Genomic DNA, 19,311 nt, shown 5'->3' with positions numbered 1-19,311 from the left:
TCCGCTCTTAGAAACCTCGGTATTAAGCGCGTTATAAATAACCCATCATATCATACCTAAGCCTTCATTACAAGTTCACCAGGGATGGACTGGCCCATAGGGAAAACTGGAGATCTCCAAGTAGGCCTCTGCACCGTGGGTCTCTTTTGTGTGGTAATAACTTAATTTATTTTCAAATGTTCTCACAGGAAAAGGATTGGGCTTGCTGAAAATGTGTCATTTGGAGACACTCTGAACAATATTTCCAGGGCCTTTTTTGGTTCTCGTTTCACCCCTGGCTGTCATCAGACAACTGGCAAGAAAAGGTAACCTTTCACTGCGCACTCACTTCTTGCTTAATAAACATTCCAAATATCAGCACACACTGCAATGTTTAATAAAAGTGCACAGCTTAAAATATGTTTGGAGCGTATGGTGTCCACGTGGATTAAGAGATCTTGTGACGTGTGCTGCTGATGTGTTCAGTTCATTTCCGGTTTCTCATCACATTCCACCTTTATCGTCTTTTTCTGATTTTCGACGATGGGCGCCTTCACTGTAAATAGAACAGAGCAGCATTACACAGGTGAGCCATAAAAGAGCGCTTCATGTAATCAAGCACACTTTGCAAAGGCAGACGCAGGCATCTTATTTAAGGATGCTTGAATATTATTAAAATGTGATACTTGCGAAGTGCATTGCATAACAGTCGGCTACCTATCTATAAGACTAGCATTGCCCTGCAATTGTAGCGCCTGGCACTCCTAGGGCCTGATTTACAAAGCGTTTTCAGTGTGGTTTTCCGATTGGAAAACACCTTTGTAAAACAGGCCCTTTACTCTTTGTTCACTGGGGCAAACTAATGCAGCCATTTTAAACCAATCTAATCTTTGTTGGTAAAGATTTGTTCCATGTGATGAATAATATTGGAGCAAGGTCACACAGGGGCTCATTTTCGAGATCCGCGTAATTCGCAGCGGGTCCCCGCTACCAAATGTTGGTGGTTTGCACGGCGGAGTGGAAAAGTGCAGGGCAAAAAGCGGCGAACAAGCATGTGCTATAGGAGTCTGCCTGCTTTTTACTGTTGCATAAAGCCATGGAACCCCCAGGGATCCACAGCATTGGAGCCAGCATGGAATTCCATGCCAGTGCCAATACTGCAAATATTTGTTTTTCGGAGAGGAAGGGAGGGGCGAAAACGTAAGTTGCGTTCCCCCCCTCCTCTGTGCCATACACATGATTTCAAATAGGCTGTCACGTGAATGGCAGGTACAAGGCTTTTACACCTTCCATTTACATTACGATCCTCTTCAAAATGACAAGTGAAGGGTTTCCCGAGCCCATCACTTGACTTGCCTGAATAAATATAGCCCCAGGTCACACAGGGGGTCAGAATGAACGTGTGCATCGCCGAGGAAGGCATTCAGATACTCAATATTCCACACACATTCAAAACCATGTGGTTCATGGATTTCACAGGTGACCGTTGACATTCAAAATGGACTCCCAGTGTGCCTGTTGGAACTGGAGGAGTGGGATGCACAGAACATTTCATTACCGCCACTGTGCCCTTTTAAGACGCCCAGAGAGCAGTGGGAGTGAATCTTTGCTGTCACACATGCATTTGTATTCCTCAAACAGGGATAGAAATGCATTATTTTATATTTTTTACATTATTTTTTTATAATCACATTTCAAGATTATACATAAGCAGTGTATAGATCTGTAAATACTAGGTGTCATTTTAGAATGGGTTGGAGCATGAAATAAAAGTGTAAAAGCAAGGCGTAATGCTTTTACGCCTTCATTCTACGCTCCAACCCATTTTGTGGCTGACACAAGGGAGCTTGTTTTCCAATGAGCTGAAACATCAATGGAAGGCATAAAAACCTTGCATAACGTTTTTACGCCCTCTGTTGACTCCACGGCTCATGTTCATTCATTTGTGTGGCGGAGAGAAGGGGCGGAACGCCACTTGTGTTTCCGCTGCCTCCCTTCCTTTCTGCCATGCAAATGCCCCAGCACTAGCAGCAGCATGCATTTTCATGCCGGCGCAAATGCTGGGGATCCCTATGGGGCCCGCCGGCTTCATGATGGCCTTATGCCTCCAAAGGGATCCATTGTAAACTCTGCCGGCCATGCGAGCATGGCAGGCAGAGTTTACACCATTTGCATGGCGGAGTGCAGGGCAAAAGGCGGTGTACATGCATGTATGTCGCCTTTTGTTCTACACGTTTGCACTCCGCCGTGCAAATAACCAGAATTTGGTGGCGTGAAGCGATCTACGTGTATGTCTACAGAGAAGGGCTTCCTGCTGCCAAATTATATACAGGAGCAGAATGAGCAACACAGTGAAGGAGGGACAGGAAGCAGAAATGCCTTCTCCGCCATACTTTGTCTTGGAGCTAGCATCTCAAGCTGCCTTTTCGTGTAGTCAGAAACAGAGATATTTAAAATTTCAGATTTTGAAAGGTTGATGTTAAATCCTGAAACATTTCCAAATGTTCCAAGTCCCCCCAATGTTTCTTTCAGCAACATCAATGGGTGAGACAATGAGAGAATATTATTGGCCGACTTTATGAGCCAGGCAACCTAATTGAATAGCTGTAATATTAAGATAATTTTAAATCTGCACACAAAAGGCTCTATGGTCAGAGCAAATAGAACAGGAGACAGAGAAGAACATTGGCTCAAGCCCAATGTATGTGGGTATACGTTTTCAGGAAGATCAGTGAATCTAATCTTTGCCCTTGGCTCGCTATAATTAGAATCATAGAAGCCATTGAATTTCTTCAGAGTAGCCCTCAAAAACCCCCAGTACTCCATGTCAACAGCTTTTTCAGCCTTTAACGCCGGTTTCAGGCATGGAACCTGTTCTCTTTTTCTATTAAATTTAACATTGGCTGGATATTATCATTGTCATTAATTGTCAGGATTGATCAGAAAGGGGCATTAGATTTTCAATTGTGTTGTCCAAATTCTCTGTGCTTTGCCACCATGTTTATGCAACTGCTGCTTGGTCCTCATAAGTCATTTTTCCACTTAATGTACCCTTAGTGTGTTTAATTGTACCCGCAATACTGTCAGTCATCTGTGATTAGTCCTGGATGGTTTTGACTTGTGCGATTCCTCTTCAATTTTAAGCTTTTGCATTAGGCCTTCTTCCATGAGATTTCTTTTATTTTTTAGGTGATGCTGTAAAGGCAACCAAAGTGCCCCCCGCTGCTGCCATGAGTGTGTTCATGGGGATAGCAGTACTGTCTCTATTGGTTGATCCCATCATATATTTCCTATGTTCCCCCCTTACAATATACTGGTTCATCATATAGTTCCTATGTTCCCCCCTTACAATATACTGGTCCATCATATATTTCCTATGTTCCCTCCGTCCCGCATACTCCGATATGAGAACTAAAATCAGATATTGTTTTATTTTTTTTATTTGTATATGGTTTACTTATGAAACCTTTACATTTACATTTAATAGCATCATCTTTAAAATTCATCACAATACATATCAAACATTATAGAGAGTCAGTGCAGAGTGGGAAAATTCAACATCTTATATTACAGAAAAAAATAATTTCAAATTTCACACATAACAGAATTCGTTAGCATAACCGATACTCTACAAAAGCAGTTTAAAATCTAAACTAATGGGTAAAAGGGCTTCAAAAAGAAGGAAGTAGCAAGACGGTTAGGAGTAAAAAGATTCCTTGAGTAAAGGCGTCCCTGGTCAATTCAAGGGTGCACAAAGATCTAATGATTTAATAAAGCCTGCAACCGCCAGACCCTCCACGACATTAGAAACAGAGACACATCCTAGCCAAATATAATCATCTGCCCCAGAAGTCCTAGAGTAGCAAATTTCCCCAGGTATAAAGCCCTGGATGCTTTCAGTTCAGCACAATCTAAGAGCAGATGGCAAGCAGTTTCTAGGACCCCTGGGCTATGACAGAATCTACAGAGGTTATTAGTTTCAGTTTCTATAATCAAATTCCTTCTCTTCAGAACCTCGTTAGTTGGAAGAATATTCCATCCAAGTTTCAAAAGAAGAGAACGATAATAACGATTCCGAAATTGTGTCATAATGAATGATAGTGTTCTCTTTTCCTATGATCAAATTTTATGGGCCTCATTACGACCCAGGTGGTAAGTTACCGCCTGGGTCGTACCTTTACCACCATGGCGTAAACTACGTTTACGCCATGGTGGTTGGCGGACTTACCGCCCCATTCCGAGGTTGGCGGGGCGGTAAGTCCCCAATCCCCATTTACCCTTCCCCATTCCCATTTTTGCCCCATAGGGCATAATGGGAGTGGGGAAGGCGTTAATTACGCCACCGTAAATTACGGTGGCGTAATTAACAACATGGTCGCTTAGCGCCATGGATTTTAACACCTGCTAAAAGCAGGTGTTAAATCCTCCATGGCGCTAAGGGACCTCGGAATCAGGCGGTAAGGGTCGGCGCTGTTTACGCCGCCGTAAACCCCTTACCGCCTGGGTCATAATGAGGCCCTATGTCAGTAAGGGAGGGGCAGGAATGTAATTTTTCAATTGTATTATTCCAATCATGAGTGTAGAGAAGTTGTTTAACCTTGTCTGGATTAGTCTCATTAATGTTACCCTGTCCAAGGACAGATCCATCAATGTCTTATCACAGAGTTCTCTAAACCTAGTAAGATATGCATTCCCAACTGAGCTTTCCTGGAAAAAAAATGTTTTTCCTAGATCGACATAGAGGGAATCATCTTTTGGACAGAGAAGAGAGCCAAATAGGGCCAAAACCCGCCAAAGGGATTTAGCTCTTAACGACACAAGGCCCAGTTCAAACCTTATAGCCACTGCTCGAATGTTATTAGGTAATTTCAACACTTTTCTCCAGATAATACCCTCTATGGTGTCCCAGAAGCTTTGAATAGTCATGAAGCGAAGCTCTATACCATATGTCAACTTTGGCACAATCTTCCATAAAAGCAGATTGTGATCCAAAAGTGTCATTGAAAATATTTCAGTTGTGGGGATTTTACTAGAGAGACGTGTGGAGGTAAAGATCTATTCGAGAATGTGAGTGGTGTACATATGAATAGAAAGAGTAGCCCTTTACTTGGTGGTGAAAGGGTTACCCTACATCTAACGCCCTTACTTCTTGCAGCATCTGTTTCATTTTGGCTGATGCTGCACCCAATCCTCCACTATGTGTTGGATAGATCTTTCTAGATTTCAGTCCATGACTCGGTTCATGTCCCTCATTATTATCACTTTTCTCTCTCAAAAGTCGTCTTCCTGTTTCAGAAGCCACAAAATAAATGTATCTTGTGATGGCTAATTAGTGTACTCCAATAGCTTGGCCATGGCCGTTTTGATAAACAGTCCTGTTACACTATGAGGTGATCCAATTATAAAAAAGACCGGGTCCTAATACCCTGGTCGCCTTACCATGCCTCATTGCTTTGCTGGGGAAGTCATTAGCTCTGGGAAGCAGACGGTTATTATTGGAGTTGTGGGAGGTAGGAGATAAGACAGGGAGAGATTAGAAAAAAAGAAGAACATGGGATGACATGGGTCTATCCCCATGTATTGCAGGCAAAGGGAAATCGGTGCCCTGTCACCCCATGAATTAACAGCAAAGGGTTGGTAACTTGGACACCCCTACAAATGGGCGACATGGAGTGACCTAGCAGTGGGCAGGTCCATGAAGGGGCAGCCCCTGGATTGAAAAGTACTTCAGAAAAAAGTCAGGAGGAGGCCCTAAGCACAATAGCAACTGCAAGCCCACGGGAGAAGGGGTAACTTGGTGATCCGGGGGATGCTGGACCACAGAGCGGTCAACCATAGTAAGGTGACCCAAAAATATGTATATATGGTCTGTGGGAACTTTGCCTTAGCCTTCTATAGGGTGAACATGGGCGAGCTCTGAAGGAAGTTGGAAGCTTGGGTGTATTGTAGCCATATAGTCATCTGGGTAAAGGCTGAACCAGGTGGGGCAGCTGACTAAGAAGATAAATACCCCCAGTGGCTTGGATGGAAGATCTGTGTGTGTCCCTCTCCTGTCAAATGTTCATGTTTCTGACCAGCTTGTGGCCATGAATCAGGTTAGGTTGTTTCCACACTCCCCAAGGGGCTCCTTAGTGTAATATGTTGTCTTATGCAGATGATACACTCTTGGTGAACAATACACTTATGTGGCTGCAAATGGCCTTCTACGCTTTGGAGAAATATTGCAGTGATAACAAACTCTATATTAACTATGGTAACACCATGCTTCTGTGTCTCAAGAAGTCTAAGGATAGATTTCTCTGGTTCTTAGGTGGCATAACGTTACAAAGAGCATGTGGAATCCACTTGCATGTATAACAAGAAGAAAAGTGTCTCACCTTAACTGGCACCCTAATTACATTCAATCTCTACTATGGTGTGCTAATAATAGTTCCGATTGTCAGAAAGTGCCCCCCACTTTATTGTTTGCAGCAAAGATATGGTTTCTCTCAAGGCATTTCAGCCTCTTTAAGTGAGTGCTTAGGGTGTGGGGAGTACTTTTAGAGAGAACCCCTGGGTTACGTCAGGGTTTGCCATATGATTCCAAACAAGTTAAGTATTCACTAAAATCAAAGGCAGCACAGGCTATTTGTTTTTGTGCAAAAAATAATATTTTAATTTGCCCAACAACTGATGTTGCCTGAAGTCCTATTTGGAAACTCTTGTCAAGAGTATGACTAGTCTGCGTTCCATGTTTTAGATGGTGTTTCGATAATGGACTGCACCGCAACCAAGTGTTAGGGAGAATTCTCAGGAATGGCTAATTTCCCTTACCTATTAAGTCCCTCAGCAGTTTTGCTGGATTTCTAGGATTTATGTCTTTCACCTGGTAAGAGTGTGAGCCCTTTTTTCCCACTCTTCCATGTGTTTTGCTGTGTGTGTTTAACATTTTTTGTGTTTATAGGCTGTGGAGACTCACCTACTCCATAGGCATCATCTTTTTACTGTGTGTTACACAGCACCTTCAGTGCAGTGACACAGGGTTGTTTTTTAGAGTTCCCAACTCAGACTCCATTTTTTGGGACTGACTACTGTCTCCCAGAACATGTAAAGTTGCCATTAACTTTATTAGTCTTTTAAAATCCACAGACCCAGTACACCCTATCTTACATAGAGTACTGGAAAGGGTTAATACTTATCCTTTTTTGTCTATTTCTCTTGGAGCATTGTTTTTCTCCCTTTTCATCAAGACTTGGATGGTGGCAGTGGTAACTACCCTATTTTTCTTACCGCGGTTATCTTAAATAACCTTGGTATTGTTTTAGGCTATCTCGGTAGCCTCGAACTTAAACCCGTTAGACCATATAGGTTTTTATACGGTTCCGGCTGGGTTTATTCACCATTTCTTTTGAAAATGTCTTTCTCGTGTTTTACTCCACGCGCCAAAGCAGGTTTGGTTCCTTTGTTCACCGTCTTTTTGCGGGCTTCTATGCAGAAGCTCTCCTTATGCTCCTGAAAGTCTGGGTAGGCAGGATGTGAGGGAGGGATTTTAGGACCCCTGCCATGGGTTCCCTTGGTAACCCAAGTTGCACTCCTGTTTGATTGGCTAGGTGACTGTCCCGGCAGGACAGCCACCCTGCTGTGTGATTGACAGCCAGGCTGTGTGAATGGGGGAAAACTGCATAAAAAGCAGGTCTCTGGGCCTGGAAAGGCAGAGTCGCCACTGGAACGAAAGAACCGGTGAGGAGCTGATAGAAGAGGACCCCAACAATGACTGAACTGCCCGGTGAAGCCCTGCTGCAGGTCTGAATCTTCAAGCTCCAATGACAGAGGAGATCTACCAGGAATCTTCTTCCCCTGAGCTGGTGGGACCAACTAGTTCGCCCAAACCGCAAGCCAGGTCTCCCTCCTCTGGTCGAATTTGCTGTACAGAGCTACAGTGAACCAGATAGCCAGGAATGGGCGGACCCTGCTTGGATTTTAAGGAGCGCACCTTTTATTCATTGCTTTGCTCTGCTGCTGGTTTCTTCCCTGGCTGTGCAGGACCCTCCAGTCTTCCTACTTCATGTCAGTCCGACAGTCGCTTCAGGAACCATGAGCCTGCAGGATCTGCCAGGAACATCCACCTCAGCTACAGCTTCTTCTCCATTTAAAGGTACTTTGCAAATCTGGTTGTTCATTTTGTTCAGCCGCGGTGAAGGTGTGTGAAACCTTTCGCCAATCTGAGGGCTTGTCCTTCTCTACTCTTTAAACTAACTTTTCTGCCGACCAACTTCGTCCGGATCTCTTGGCAAAGACTTAACCGCGAACTACCCTGAACTGTGTGATCTTGGGCAAAATACTTTTGTCCTATTGACTTTTGATTTGATTTGATTCCATCACTATAGTTCCTCTTTCTAGATTGCCGTGCTTACTTACCCATTGGTGCTGCTAAATTTTTACCTAACTTTGTCTTTCCCTCCCTTTTTAAATTACTGGAGTGCCATTTTGCTCATACTTACTTTTGAGTTTAACTTGTCCAGAATCTATTGGCAGTGGTGTGGTGTATTAAGAGTGTGATTTTTCAACTGCTTTACTTTAGTGAAATGTTTTACAACTGATGTGTAAATAAATGTATATTATTTTTTTTGTGTTTGGTTTATTTAATTAAAAACCTTTACAATTGATTTTCACACAATTTACATAATAAACATTATTTAAAAATAATCCAACTACAACATTCATATACAATTCTTTTGAAACCTCATGAAAGTTTAAATTGAATATAGAATCATCCTGAAATACAATCCAAGTAAATCCTTACATTTTACTGCATGGTAACTATGTCGTTCAGGTAAATAACCTCTGAATGCAATATCAAAATAATGATTAAATAAAATGTGTGGATTGGCTTCCAATTAATGCAGTCGGATTCTCACCACTTCGGGTAAAGCATTGTTGACAGGTTGCAATAAACAATTTAAGAGTAGTTAAAGTAACTACTGTAGGTAACTCTGAGGTTAATATAGCCTTCCAGACCACATAAAGATGGTGATGAGGTGCCTTAGGTAGTTTTACTTTCTTATCCTTCTCTACATTTCACAATGCTTCAGATATTGCAATTACACACCCTGCTGTTCTTCGCCCAGTTTTACCTCTATAATTACAAGAAAATCAATTAATTTAAGTATGAGTTTTTGACTATACCCTTCCAAACAACGTTTCCATAGGGATTCCCTTGCAGTATGTGATATGTATAAGAAATAATTCTCAAACATCCGAATTCAGGATTCCTCAAAAGAGGTACAAAAAATTACAAGATGTTTCAATGTTTCAGTTGCTTCGTCATCCTCGCAGAAGCGACAAATTCCTGATCCCATGGTTCTTTGAATATCATACCAGTGTTTTGTTCAGAAATATGTTAGAAATTGGTTTAATCTAAAATGCATATACATTTTCCTTGCTTTTGCCGAGGGAAAATGAATGAGATATTTTTGCCTAGTCCCCCATTTACTCCGGAAAAGATTGTATTCCTCAAACGATGGATAAGTCCCCATTACATCCAACATACTGCACCAATAAAATCTTTGATTTTTTTTTTTTTGGCTGGGGAGCCACATACTCATGGATTCCGGAGTTTCATTGATTGCAGTTAAAATTTTCTTAAGTTTTAGAGTTGTTCTGTTTAGCGATCTGATGCTGGAGTAGCCCAGTGTTTTGTTCAGCTCTATATACAGAGTATTTTTGGGTGGATTCAGCATTTTGATATAATTAGTTATGCTTCTCCAATTGTATTTTGCTGAAAGAGGTAACAGGTTTAACTCGTGACATATCATTACATTGGGAATGGAAGAGGCCATACCCAATGCATTTTTCCAGAGTTTTCCCTGTAGTATGTCTAGAAAGTCATCAAGCTCATAACTGCAAATGTCCAGGGAGAAAAGTATGATGGGTTCTACTTTTAGTAGGTAAAATTGGATCAGGTGTAGTAGAGAAAACATGCAGTATTTGTGGAATATCATTTTAATTTGTGATGATAAAATTTTAACCTTTTGGTATAGAACATTTTTCCACATTTTCAAAGAGTATGAATCAGTAAGAGGATAACCTAGGTATCGGATCATGGCTGCATACTCCACTTTGATTCTGTTCAGAGTCCAGGAAAAAATTGATATGTAGGATTTGGCAGGGTTAAGTGATAGGTTGTGTTCATATGCAAATTCTAAAAATTGATCTAGTTTTCTTTGCAGGCCGAAGGGGGTCTGTCAAAGAATAGCAGATCATCTGCAAAACCCATCCAATCCAACTTAAAAGAACCAAGTTTGGCAGGAAAACACTATCCACTCTGCCATTGATCGTCCAAACCCAAAAGGTATAAATTAAATAACACTGCTGCCATGTTGCAGCCCTGTTTTACCCCCATTTCAGTAGTAATGGGGTTAGTGAGTGCGCCTTCCTTATTTAGCCACATTCGGTAGTTGGTATTTATGTGTAGAAGTGCAATTAAAGCAACCAACTGTGAGGGGATACCCATGACTAGCATTTTATTCCACAATAACTCACGTATTACACAGTCAAATGCTGCGGTCAAGTCCAGGCTAGTCATATATACCGGACTGCTTTTGGAGGTCGACGTTTGAACTTGAAGATGACATAGAATGGTGGCATTCAAAGGGCACCCAATTTGTTTCCTAAAGCCTACTTGATAGGGAGACAGTAGATTATGGTCGCCGATATGCGTTTGCAACTGATGTAACAGGAGTAGAGAGAAGATTTTTGAGGAAGCATCAGTTAACGCTATCGGACGATAGTTAGATGGAGAATCGAGGGGACCCTTTTTGTATATGGGGATAACAAGAGCTGATGACCAAGATGGAGGAATTATACCGGTCTGTAAGATAGTATCAAAGCTGATCTTTAGGATGTAAGCCCAAAATACCGGGTTTGATTTGTATACACAGGCTGGTAGGCCATCAGGGCCAGGAGCTTTAGAGTGTTTTAATTTCCCTATGTCCTCGATGATATCCCGAATAGTCCACATGGCTTGTGCACCCATTAGCAGCTTGGGTTCTCCCCCTTTAAGCAAAGAAAAGCGATCTTGCATTTGGTATTTAGCTTTTATGTACGAAACCCAAACTTCTGCTGTAATCACTGATTCTATCACATTAGCAGAATCAGAGGTAATGGTACGCAAAGTGGACCAGATTTGCCTTGAGTCATGTTTTAACAGGTGGTAAATAATTTTTTAATTGTCTTCATAATGCAATTTACTTTTCATCCATTTTAGCTTATTTCTATACATTTGTTTGATCCTTTTTATTTGTTCCTTGCGACCCTCTGAGGGAGATGTTGCTTTAATTAATCTTCTAATCTCTAAATTTTTTTGGGCTTTCAGGGTCGCTACATGCTGGTTGAATTTATGAGCATGGCAAGATAGTACTTGATCTTTCTTCTTACGTTCTTGTGCCAGATTTTGCAGATGGAATTTTATTCTAAGAGCATTCTCATTTTCTATTTGTAAGAGGGAAATACCTCCGGAGACAATGCTGGTGATGATATCAGTATCCCATTCCAGATGGTTTATAAAAGTGCTGCAAACTCTAATATTCCATCTCACGGTTAGAGATTGGCAGTCAGGTTCTAACAAAGATAGGATTAAATCTTCGGAAAAACAGGCAATAGGGATATTCAAAGTCAATGTCACGATCATATGGTCCCCTAAGGTCCGATCAATTATCAATCGAGAATCAACATACCAATAAAGCATAGAGGAGACAAAAACAATTGTCGATTATGACTTACAACCTCCTCTTGCCCAAGTATAGCTACATGGTTCCAGTGGAAAGATAGGGGTTTGCATATCCCAATCAAGAAAGAATGTATTCCACAATTGCCCATTTTTCTTGGAGGAAGTCGAATGATTGTTCCACATAGTTCTCGGGTGGGAACTTTCTTCATAACAATAGCAATTCAAATCACCTCCAGCAACTATTCTAACAGATGGATGTAATATCAGTACCTTTTCTATCACGTTATTCAGTTTGTCTAAAATGTCATCAATTGGAATATTGTGTTTATTCCAATAGATGCATATTAGTAGGAGAATGATGCAAGGATCCTCATCATCTATTAGTACAATAGCCAATAAAGAATCGGATCTACTGATCATTTCTGTAGGACACTTGCAGGCAGTGTTGATCAAGATTGCAAGACCACCCGATGGTCTTCCCAAGGGTCCCCGACATGCTACTTGAATGTAGTCCTTGTTTGGTTCATCGATTCCTGTAAAAAGATGAATTTGGGTCTTTGATGGTAATTGAGACAATAACATTTTTTAAAGTTGTTTAAGCCGCATGAATTCAATGAGATAATGTCAATTTTAGCCAGGCTATGAGTCTCTCATCGCGTTAGGTTGATTTTGCGTTTGCTCAGATTTAGGATCCTTCCATGACATCTCTTTTAGTGCTAACACAAAAGCCATAAATTGTTTCATTGTGTTTGCGTCAAAGTTTGTAGAGTCACCTTGGGTGAAACTAATAGGCGTAATCTCATCAGAAGGGGGCATAGTCTCCAAAAAACTGATTGCATCGTCAAGGGAGGAAAATATGCTAGAGAGTAAACCGATGGAGGCTAGATCCTCTCTATACTCCCAAATTAATTTCAGAATAAATGGGGAAATAAAGTTGCAGATCATTCTGTTTTTATTCACAGATGCCAGTTTCACCCAGTCAATATCGTTAGATCTTATGATACGAAGTGCTGGGATCTCCTGTAAGGCTGACAACAAAAAAGCGTGATTCAGATGGGCCTTCCCATATCGCTTTGACTCGCTTTCCCACCCCATCACTATGGCAGTTTTTAGATAATTTGAGTTGGCACATACTGTAGAACAAGGCAGCGCCGAATTCGAAGCATTGCAATACATTGTTAACAGAGTCATATGCTCCGATTCATACTGGGCTTCGTGGTCGGTCGTGCCGTCAAGTTCAACATTAATGACTTTCACTTTTACATCAGCAATGGGGGATTTGTGGCCGTTAGGAGCAGTGATTTGAACATTTCCTTTCTTATTTATGCAGTTGGCTTGTTTGGAAGTCCTTTGCTTATTATCTATACCAATAATCACTTTTTCTGTCTTTTTTATACCCAGCATGGGGTAAAATTTGGAAAGTACAGATTGTTTTTGATTAGGTGATTGATTTTCAGAATGAGATCCCACATTTTCGATAACTTTTCCTTCATCCATACAGACAGCCCCTTTCTTGGAATTTGTATTTGATTTTTTTACGATGTTGTACGTTTGTCCTGCTTTGGGATCATTTGTTTCTTTAATTTCTAGAGCAGAATTCTTTTCAAGTAAATTCTTTTTAGTTGGCTGGTCCGTCTGATTAGATTCAGGGAGATTTAACAGCGCTTTCGATTCTTCATTTATTTAGTTTAGATGTATGATAATATCCCACCCAGATAGATTGCAAATGTCCCTCATATGTGTGTTGTGTTTGTCTATTTTGTAAATTGCTTGATATTTAATTTTTTTTTCTGCTTTTCCTTTCATTCTTTTGTCAAAGAATATTCTTTTACTCAGAAACCTTGAGACAGTGTTTGTTTGAATCATAGTCATTGCTGTCCTTTGTGTAACTATTTGATACTGCTCACTTGCTCTTGAGATAAGTCTGGCGGTTCAGCCATCGCTACCCCTTTGCTGTGTAGTACAGGCTTGTACCAAAGGTGTATTTGTATTGTCACTTGAAGTCTTAATTGTGCTTAGTGTTCCCAAAGGGTACTGCAGATAATTCTGCCTAGCACCAACCCAAAGGGGTTGGTCAAAAAACGTTGCAACTCACGTGCAAGATGTCTTTAAAGAGAGGACTCGATGCAGAGGACAGGGCTGAGGATCTGCTGCATTTGAGGAATAAGCACTGTGCAGGGGAATTGCTATCTGCCTGGGATATGCGTCAGAGGTTCTGGATAGAAGGCTCTTATATATAAGTTTGTAAAACCCTTATTAGAATAACAAATAATTAATACAAGAGATGGGGCAATGATTTGAATGGCAGCAACATGTAGAAAGAGAAATAGTGAGAGGTCATCTGGATTAGACAGTAAAAAGCAATGCGCTGCTCACAGGGGATGACGCACTTTTGCTTTAATATATTTTTTATATTGTTTAAAGGTGGCAGAATAAGCGAAAGTAGAAGTTAGGTATTTTTCAGAGGAGAGAAAAAAGGAAACTCTAGAATCGTGCCTTGCAAACATAGTGAGAAATAAAAACGCGGATGTTTTATATACGTTTTCACCACGGTTACCTCGAGCATGTCTCATGACATATTGATGTTTAGAGCATTTTTCAATGGTATTGCGGCCTTGCAAAAGGCTTCTGTGAATCAGGCCCATAAAGTCATCCATCAGGCCCATTTTATACCATCACAAAAACGATACGAAATCCTTGTTCAATCTACACTTGCATGACAGGATTCCACCATGCACCATACATTCATCGGCAAAAACGAGTTAAAAAGAACAAGGCAGACTTCCTCACGTTCAAAATGCTTTGTGCATCTGGTTTCCATAAATTAAAGCATGGAGACTTCTCTCATAAATAAATATACCAAGGACTTAACAATACTATCTGTACACGCAGGACTAAATGAACAGCTGCAAGCTGCACGGCACATACTAGCAATACGGTTTCGTAATTTGGAATCTATGAATCGATTTAAGATGATGTCGATGCCTCCTGATGACAACGACAGGGGGGTGTGCGGAGCTGCTTGGCATCAAAAGATAACGTTCAATTGCAAAATGAGGCCCTTGTGTAACATATCAAAGTATCAAACTGGATTCATTAGCCGTTCCTATCGCTCTTTGCTTTTAAAGATTTCCTTCCAGTAGTGTACCTTTTTTCTTCCACTGGACAGCTGGAATCGCTCTTCTTCCTCAGCATGGCACGGTATTTCTCAGTCAGACCTAGAGGTGGGCAATGTCAAGAAACAATGACCAGTCACTGCATGAATAATTGCAAAGAAAGCCATTACCATTTTGTAGATCACCCCCTCGCCCCCGGGCCCATCCTCATGCAGCTTTCTTTGCTGTTTGTACCAGTCTAGCTGGAACCTTGGAAAGCAGTTTGGATTGGATGAGGAGAGGACACTGGCATCGAGCTATCACTGTGGGAAATCTACGTTTAATACCAAAAAAGAAAACGCTGTGTATTTGTGTGTTTGTTTGTGGATACACTATGTGTGGGTGTGCACGCAAAACAGTTTGAAGGGGTGCGTGTGCATGTGTGAGCAGGCGGGTCTGTTTGCTGTGTGAGTGAGTTTGGGTGCATGTGTGTGAGGAGCTTTTGTGTGTGTTTTGTGAGACAGATGGGTGCAGGGTCCTGAATGTAAGGGCTCACACCCGCACCATGCTGGTGTGCGACCACACTGCAACATGATTGCGATTTATAGTGAAACACTGGCATATTTTGTGGGCACCATAATTGAATTACAATGGCAATAATACATGCACATATTTGGACGCAGGCAGCTTGGCACACTAACATCTACTGTATACACAGGCATCATGGTCATGATTTACAAAGCGTCTAATTCTTGTAGGTTATTTGGCAACCATCTGCCGGATTTGTTCATGTGTTCCACTACAGAACTGATGTAAATTGTATGTTTTTTTACCCAGCTTTTCTCAAATACTGTGCCGAAAAAATGCACGGTTTCAACCATTATTTTACATAAACAAATCTGGGGCAGAACTGGTACTTCATCCGAATGAAGTTCTTTGTGGACAAAAGTACAGGCTCTGCCACATTTCTACAATTCCGCCTTCCGCATGTACCCATACACACACCATTACAAAGAAACAGGGAGATTATGGAGCTCAGTGTACATAAAGTGTCCAACCTCAGTCTGAGGCGGCAGTGAAATGAGAGAGCAAAATAAAACTGTATATGGAATAGTAGAGATGTCCCCTGCCATGAGAGTAGGGGGTGGGAGTGGAGACCACATCAGAAGGAAATACGTGCATCAATCACCAGAAATTGGGTGGATGGAGAAACAACCTAAGGAAAACAGGGTCAATACCATAAGTACAATTAAAAGGGCTAACCCCTAAGGCTGAGTGACGAGAATTATTGTAGGCAAATTCAGCAAGAGATCAGTCCAATTGTCCTGTGAGGTGAAGATTAATCATCTTAAGTATCCCTCTAAAGTTTAATTTAGCCATTTTGTCTGTCCATTTGTTTGAGGATGGAAACCTGAACTGAGGGCTCTCTTGATACCTTGGGTTTTACATATCAAATGCCAAAAGGTCGATGTGTACTGAGGTCCCCGATCTGAAAGGATTGGTCGTTAGTCCTTAAGAGTAATGCAAATCTACAATAAAATCTTTGGAAATCATTTGCCAAGGTCGATCTGTAATAGCAGGTTGAACCAATTGACTTAAAGGTCTTCGACAGGTTATCTTAGTTTGGAGACAGATCACACATGAAGAGAGATAGTCACTTACATCTTTGGTTACCCCAAGCAACCCAACAAAAGTGACGTTGAAAAAGGTCCAGAGTGGTACGTACACATCGATGTCCGGCCAGGACCGAGTCATGACATATCCGAATTTCAGCATGTTGTAGAATTGGGGATAGGGACAAATTCTTGTTGACCATGAAAAAACAAATCCCACACCTGAGTGAGAGCATATTTGTCAGCCACAGATTTGCAGACAGACAACTGAGCCCTGGTATCATGCTTTAGATCATGTAGGAAGTCCAACACCAAATTGACAAAAACCACCATTGGAAACATCAGTTCTGGCAAAAATCTATGGCGGAAGGTGCCAATATTTCTAAACAAAGCATCTGCCATCAGTTTGCTTATTCCTGGAATTACAGTGAAGGTGATATCAAATGGGGAAAAGGAATGAGCCCAGCATGCATGTCGGCTGTTCTGGTTCTCGGCGTACTGTAGACTCTTGAGATTCTGATGATCAGTCGGGACTTCCACAGGGAAGCGAGGGCCTAATACAAGATGTCTTCATTCTTGGAAGGCTCTTTTAATTGCCAGTAGTTGTTTCTGCAACACAGTAAAGTTAAGCTCCGAAGTTGACAGGGTATTGGACAGATATGCTACAGGGAACTCTGTACCTGACAAATCCTGTTGCTTGAGCACAGACCCCAAAGCGTTATGGGAAGCATTAATTCCATAATAACCTTGTTTCCTTGATCAGGCATGCGCAAACGTGGAGCTGTCATGAAGGGCCGTTTAAGGAACAAAACGACCTCTGAGCAGCTGGGGTCCAGTCGTATTTGACTCCTTTCTTCAGTAAAGATAATAAAGGTAACACAACCCTAGAGAAATTTGGGATGAATTTCCCATAAAAACTGCTAAAGCCCAAACAACTTAGCAGTTCTTTAATGGATGCCAGAGGCAGCCACTCCAACATGGCTGCAACTTTCGCAGGGTCCATCGAAGTGCCTTGGATGGACAGCAGATACCCTAGGTAGGTTACTTCCGCCTGATGCAATTCACACTTCTCGATTTTGGAGCAAAGGTCATTATCCAGTAACCATTGAAGAATGGCCTGTACCTGTGCAACATGATCTGAGACTGAACGAGAAAAAAACGGTATATCATCTAAATAAATGATTACAAAATGGAGTAGGAGATCGGAAAAAACGTGATTCATGAACAGTTAATACACTGCTGGGGCATTACAAAGGCCAAGCAGCATGACACAGTATCCATAAAGACCGGAGGGGGTGCAAATTGTCGATTTCCGTCCTTCATCCCCTGAATGGATATGGATAAGATGATATGCGCCCCTCAGATCAAGCTTGGTATAAATCACAGCTCCTCAGAGGGCCTCCAGACTGTTAAGTATTAGAAGCATTTGATATCAGTCCAACACAAGAATCTTGTTCAATCTGTGGTAATCAATGCAGAGACGCAATTCCTTGGTTTTTTTCTTTGAGGTGAAGAACAGGGATGCCCCGGATGGAGATTTAGACTCGACAATAAGTCTGTTTCTCAGGTTGGTGTGTAGGTATTCCTTCAGCAATCCCTTTTCCTTCTTCGATAGAATGTACATCCGCCCAAAGGGCATAGGTTTATCAGGCTGGAACTCAATGGCACAATCATCCTGACGATGAGGCAGTAGTTCTTTGTACTGCTGTTCAGAAAACACATCCTGGAATATCCAAAATGACTCAGGGATGGCTTGAAAATTGTCAACTAAGGTACCAGAACTATCCGGGAGAGTTGTCGAAGACAAACAATGTAGACTCACAGAACCTTCAGTAAGGCAATGAGTTACACAATACTCTGATAAGAGGAATAGAGAAACAGCTGTCCAATTAATTAAAGGATTGTGACACTGTAACTAGGGCAAACCCAGAATAACTGGGCAATGGGCGGCCTTGATGATATCAAAGGGAATCTGTTCGACATGGAAGGCTATGTGCATTGCCAATAGGGAAGTTTGCTCGGAGAGCAGCGACACAATGGTTGCCATTGTAATGCCCATCTTGTAGACTTCCTGTATCGGGAACCAGGATCCGAGGGCGTCATCACACTGCATAGGAATATCTATCCCGTTGATTGGAACACTCACCGCCATTTTGAAAGGAGCTAGTATCCTACCCACCACTGCCACATGGACAAACGCCTAGCATGAGGCATGACACTTTATGATTAATGCCCTACACCACCTGAAGGTAACGTCCTACTCAGGCTGCTTTCGTTGGTTGCCGAGTCCCCTCCGTTCCCTGCACAAAGTCAGGCACCTGACTTTGCCAAATATCTTTTAACATGAAGCTCTTCCTTATTTTCGATTTGGTAAAGGTCTCAAATGTTCCATCAGATTCAACAAAGTCTATCTACCCACAAAATTCTTAACAAAATCTTCAGATATCCTTCCCGTCTCTCGTGGAACTCTCCCGTTTGGCTCATGGTTATTGGAATGTACCAAGATTAGATTAGCAAAAGATGTCACCTTTCTTTGGCACCGAGCTGTCTTGTCTGCCCTGTTCATTGCAGTGGAGACCCTCCTATGGGCAGATGAACTTTATGTTGTACTCCATATCTTCCCAATCTTGTGGTCAACAGTCAAATCAACCTTCTAGTGGAGAAGGATTTAGGAAGTTATGGAGATCGGCTTTGGAGGTATTGGTAGAGCTAGTTGGACTTGAGCCATCCAGTCATCAAATTGCAGTAAGTCTGTAATTAATGATACAGTCTTGGGAAAACCAGGCCAAGGCATCATGATTTCATGCAGCTGGAAGGTTACTTGTGTTTTGGGTAAGTTTCCTGCACCTCATGAACACAAATATTCTCAAATGTTTCTTCCTCTAGGGCCTAGCCCAAAAATAATAACTATTTTTTT

The 19,311-nt window shown here is 41.7% G+C and overlaps 1 protein-coding gene across 2 annotated transcripts in view; it reads right to left on the bottom strand.

The window, feature by feature from the left end:
- Positions 1 to 352: 352 nt before the first annotated feature.
- LOC138510562 (cytospin-A-like) overlaps positions 353 to 19,311 on the bottom strand; it is a 1,126,527-nt gene continuing 1,107,568 nt past the window's right edge. For both annotated transcript variants that reach the window (XM_069626319.1, XM_069626320.1), the window contains exons 18-19: positions 14,835 to 14,904; positions 353 to 535 (exon numbers count right to left, since the gene is read on the bottom strand). In XM_069626319.1, the coding sequence (XP_069482420.1) occupies positions 484 to 535; positions 14,835 to 14,904 (122 nt within the window). In that variant the 3' untranslated portion in view covers positions 353 to 483. The remainder of the gene's footprint in view (positions 536 to 14,834; positions 14,905 to 19,311) is intronic.

Source organism: Ambystoma mexicanum, chromosome 6p (assembly GCF_040938575.1).
Source record: "Ambystoma mexicanum isolate Mex_15411 chromosome 6p, UKY_AmexF1_1, whole genome shotgun sequence".
Classification (NCBI taxonomy): domain Eukaryota; kingdom Metazoa; phylum Chordata; class Amphibia; order Caudata; family Ambystomatidae; genus Ambystoma; species Ambystoma mexicanum.
Note: the sequence above shows the minus strand (reverse complement) of the source record. Positions and strands in the feature narration are given on the sequence as shown.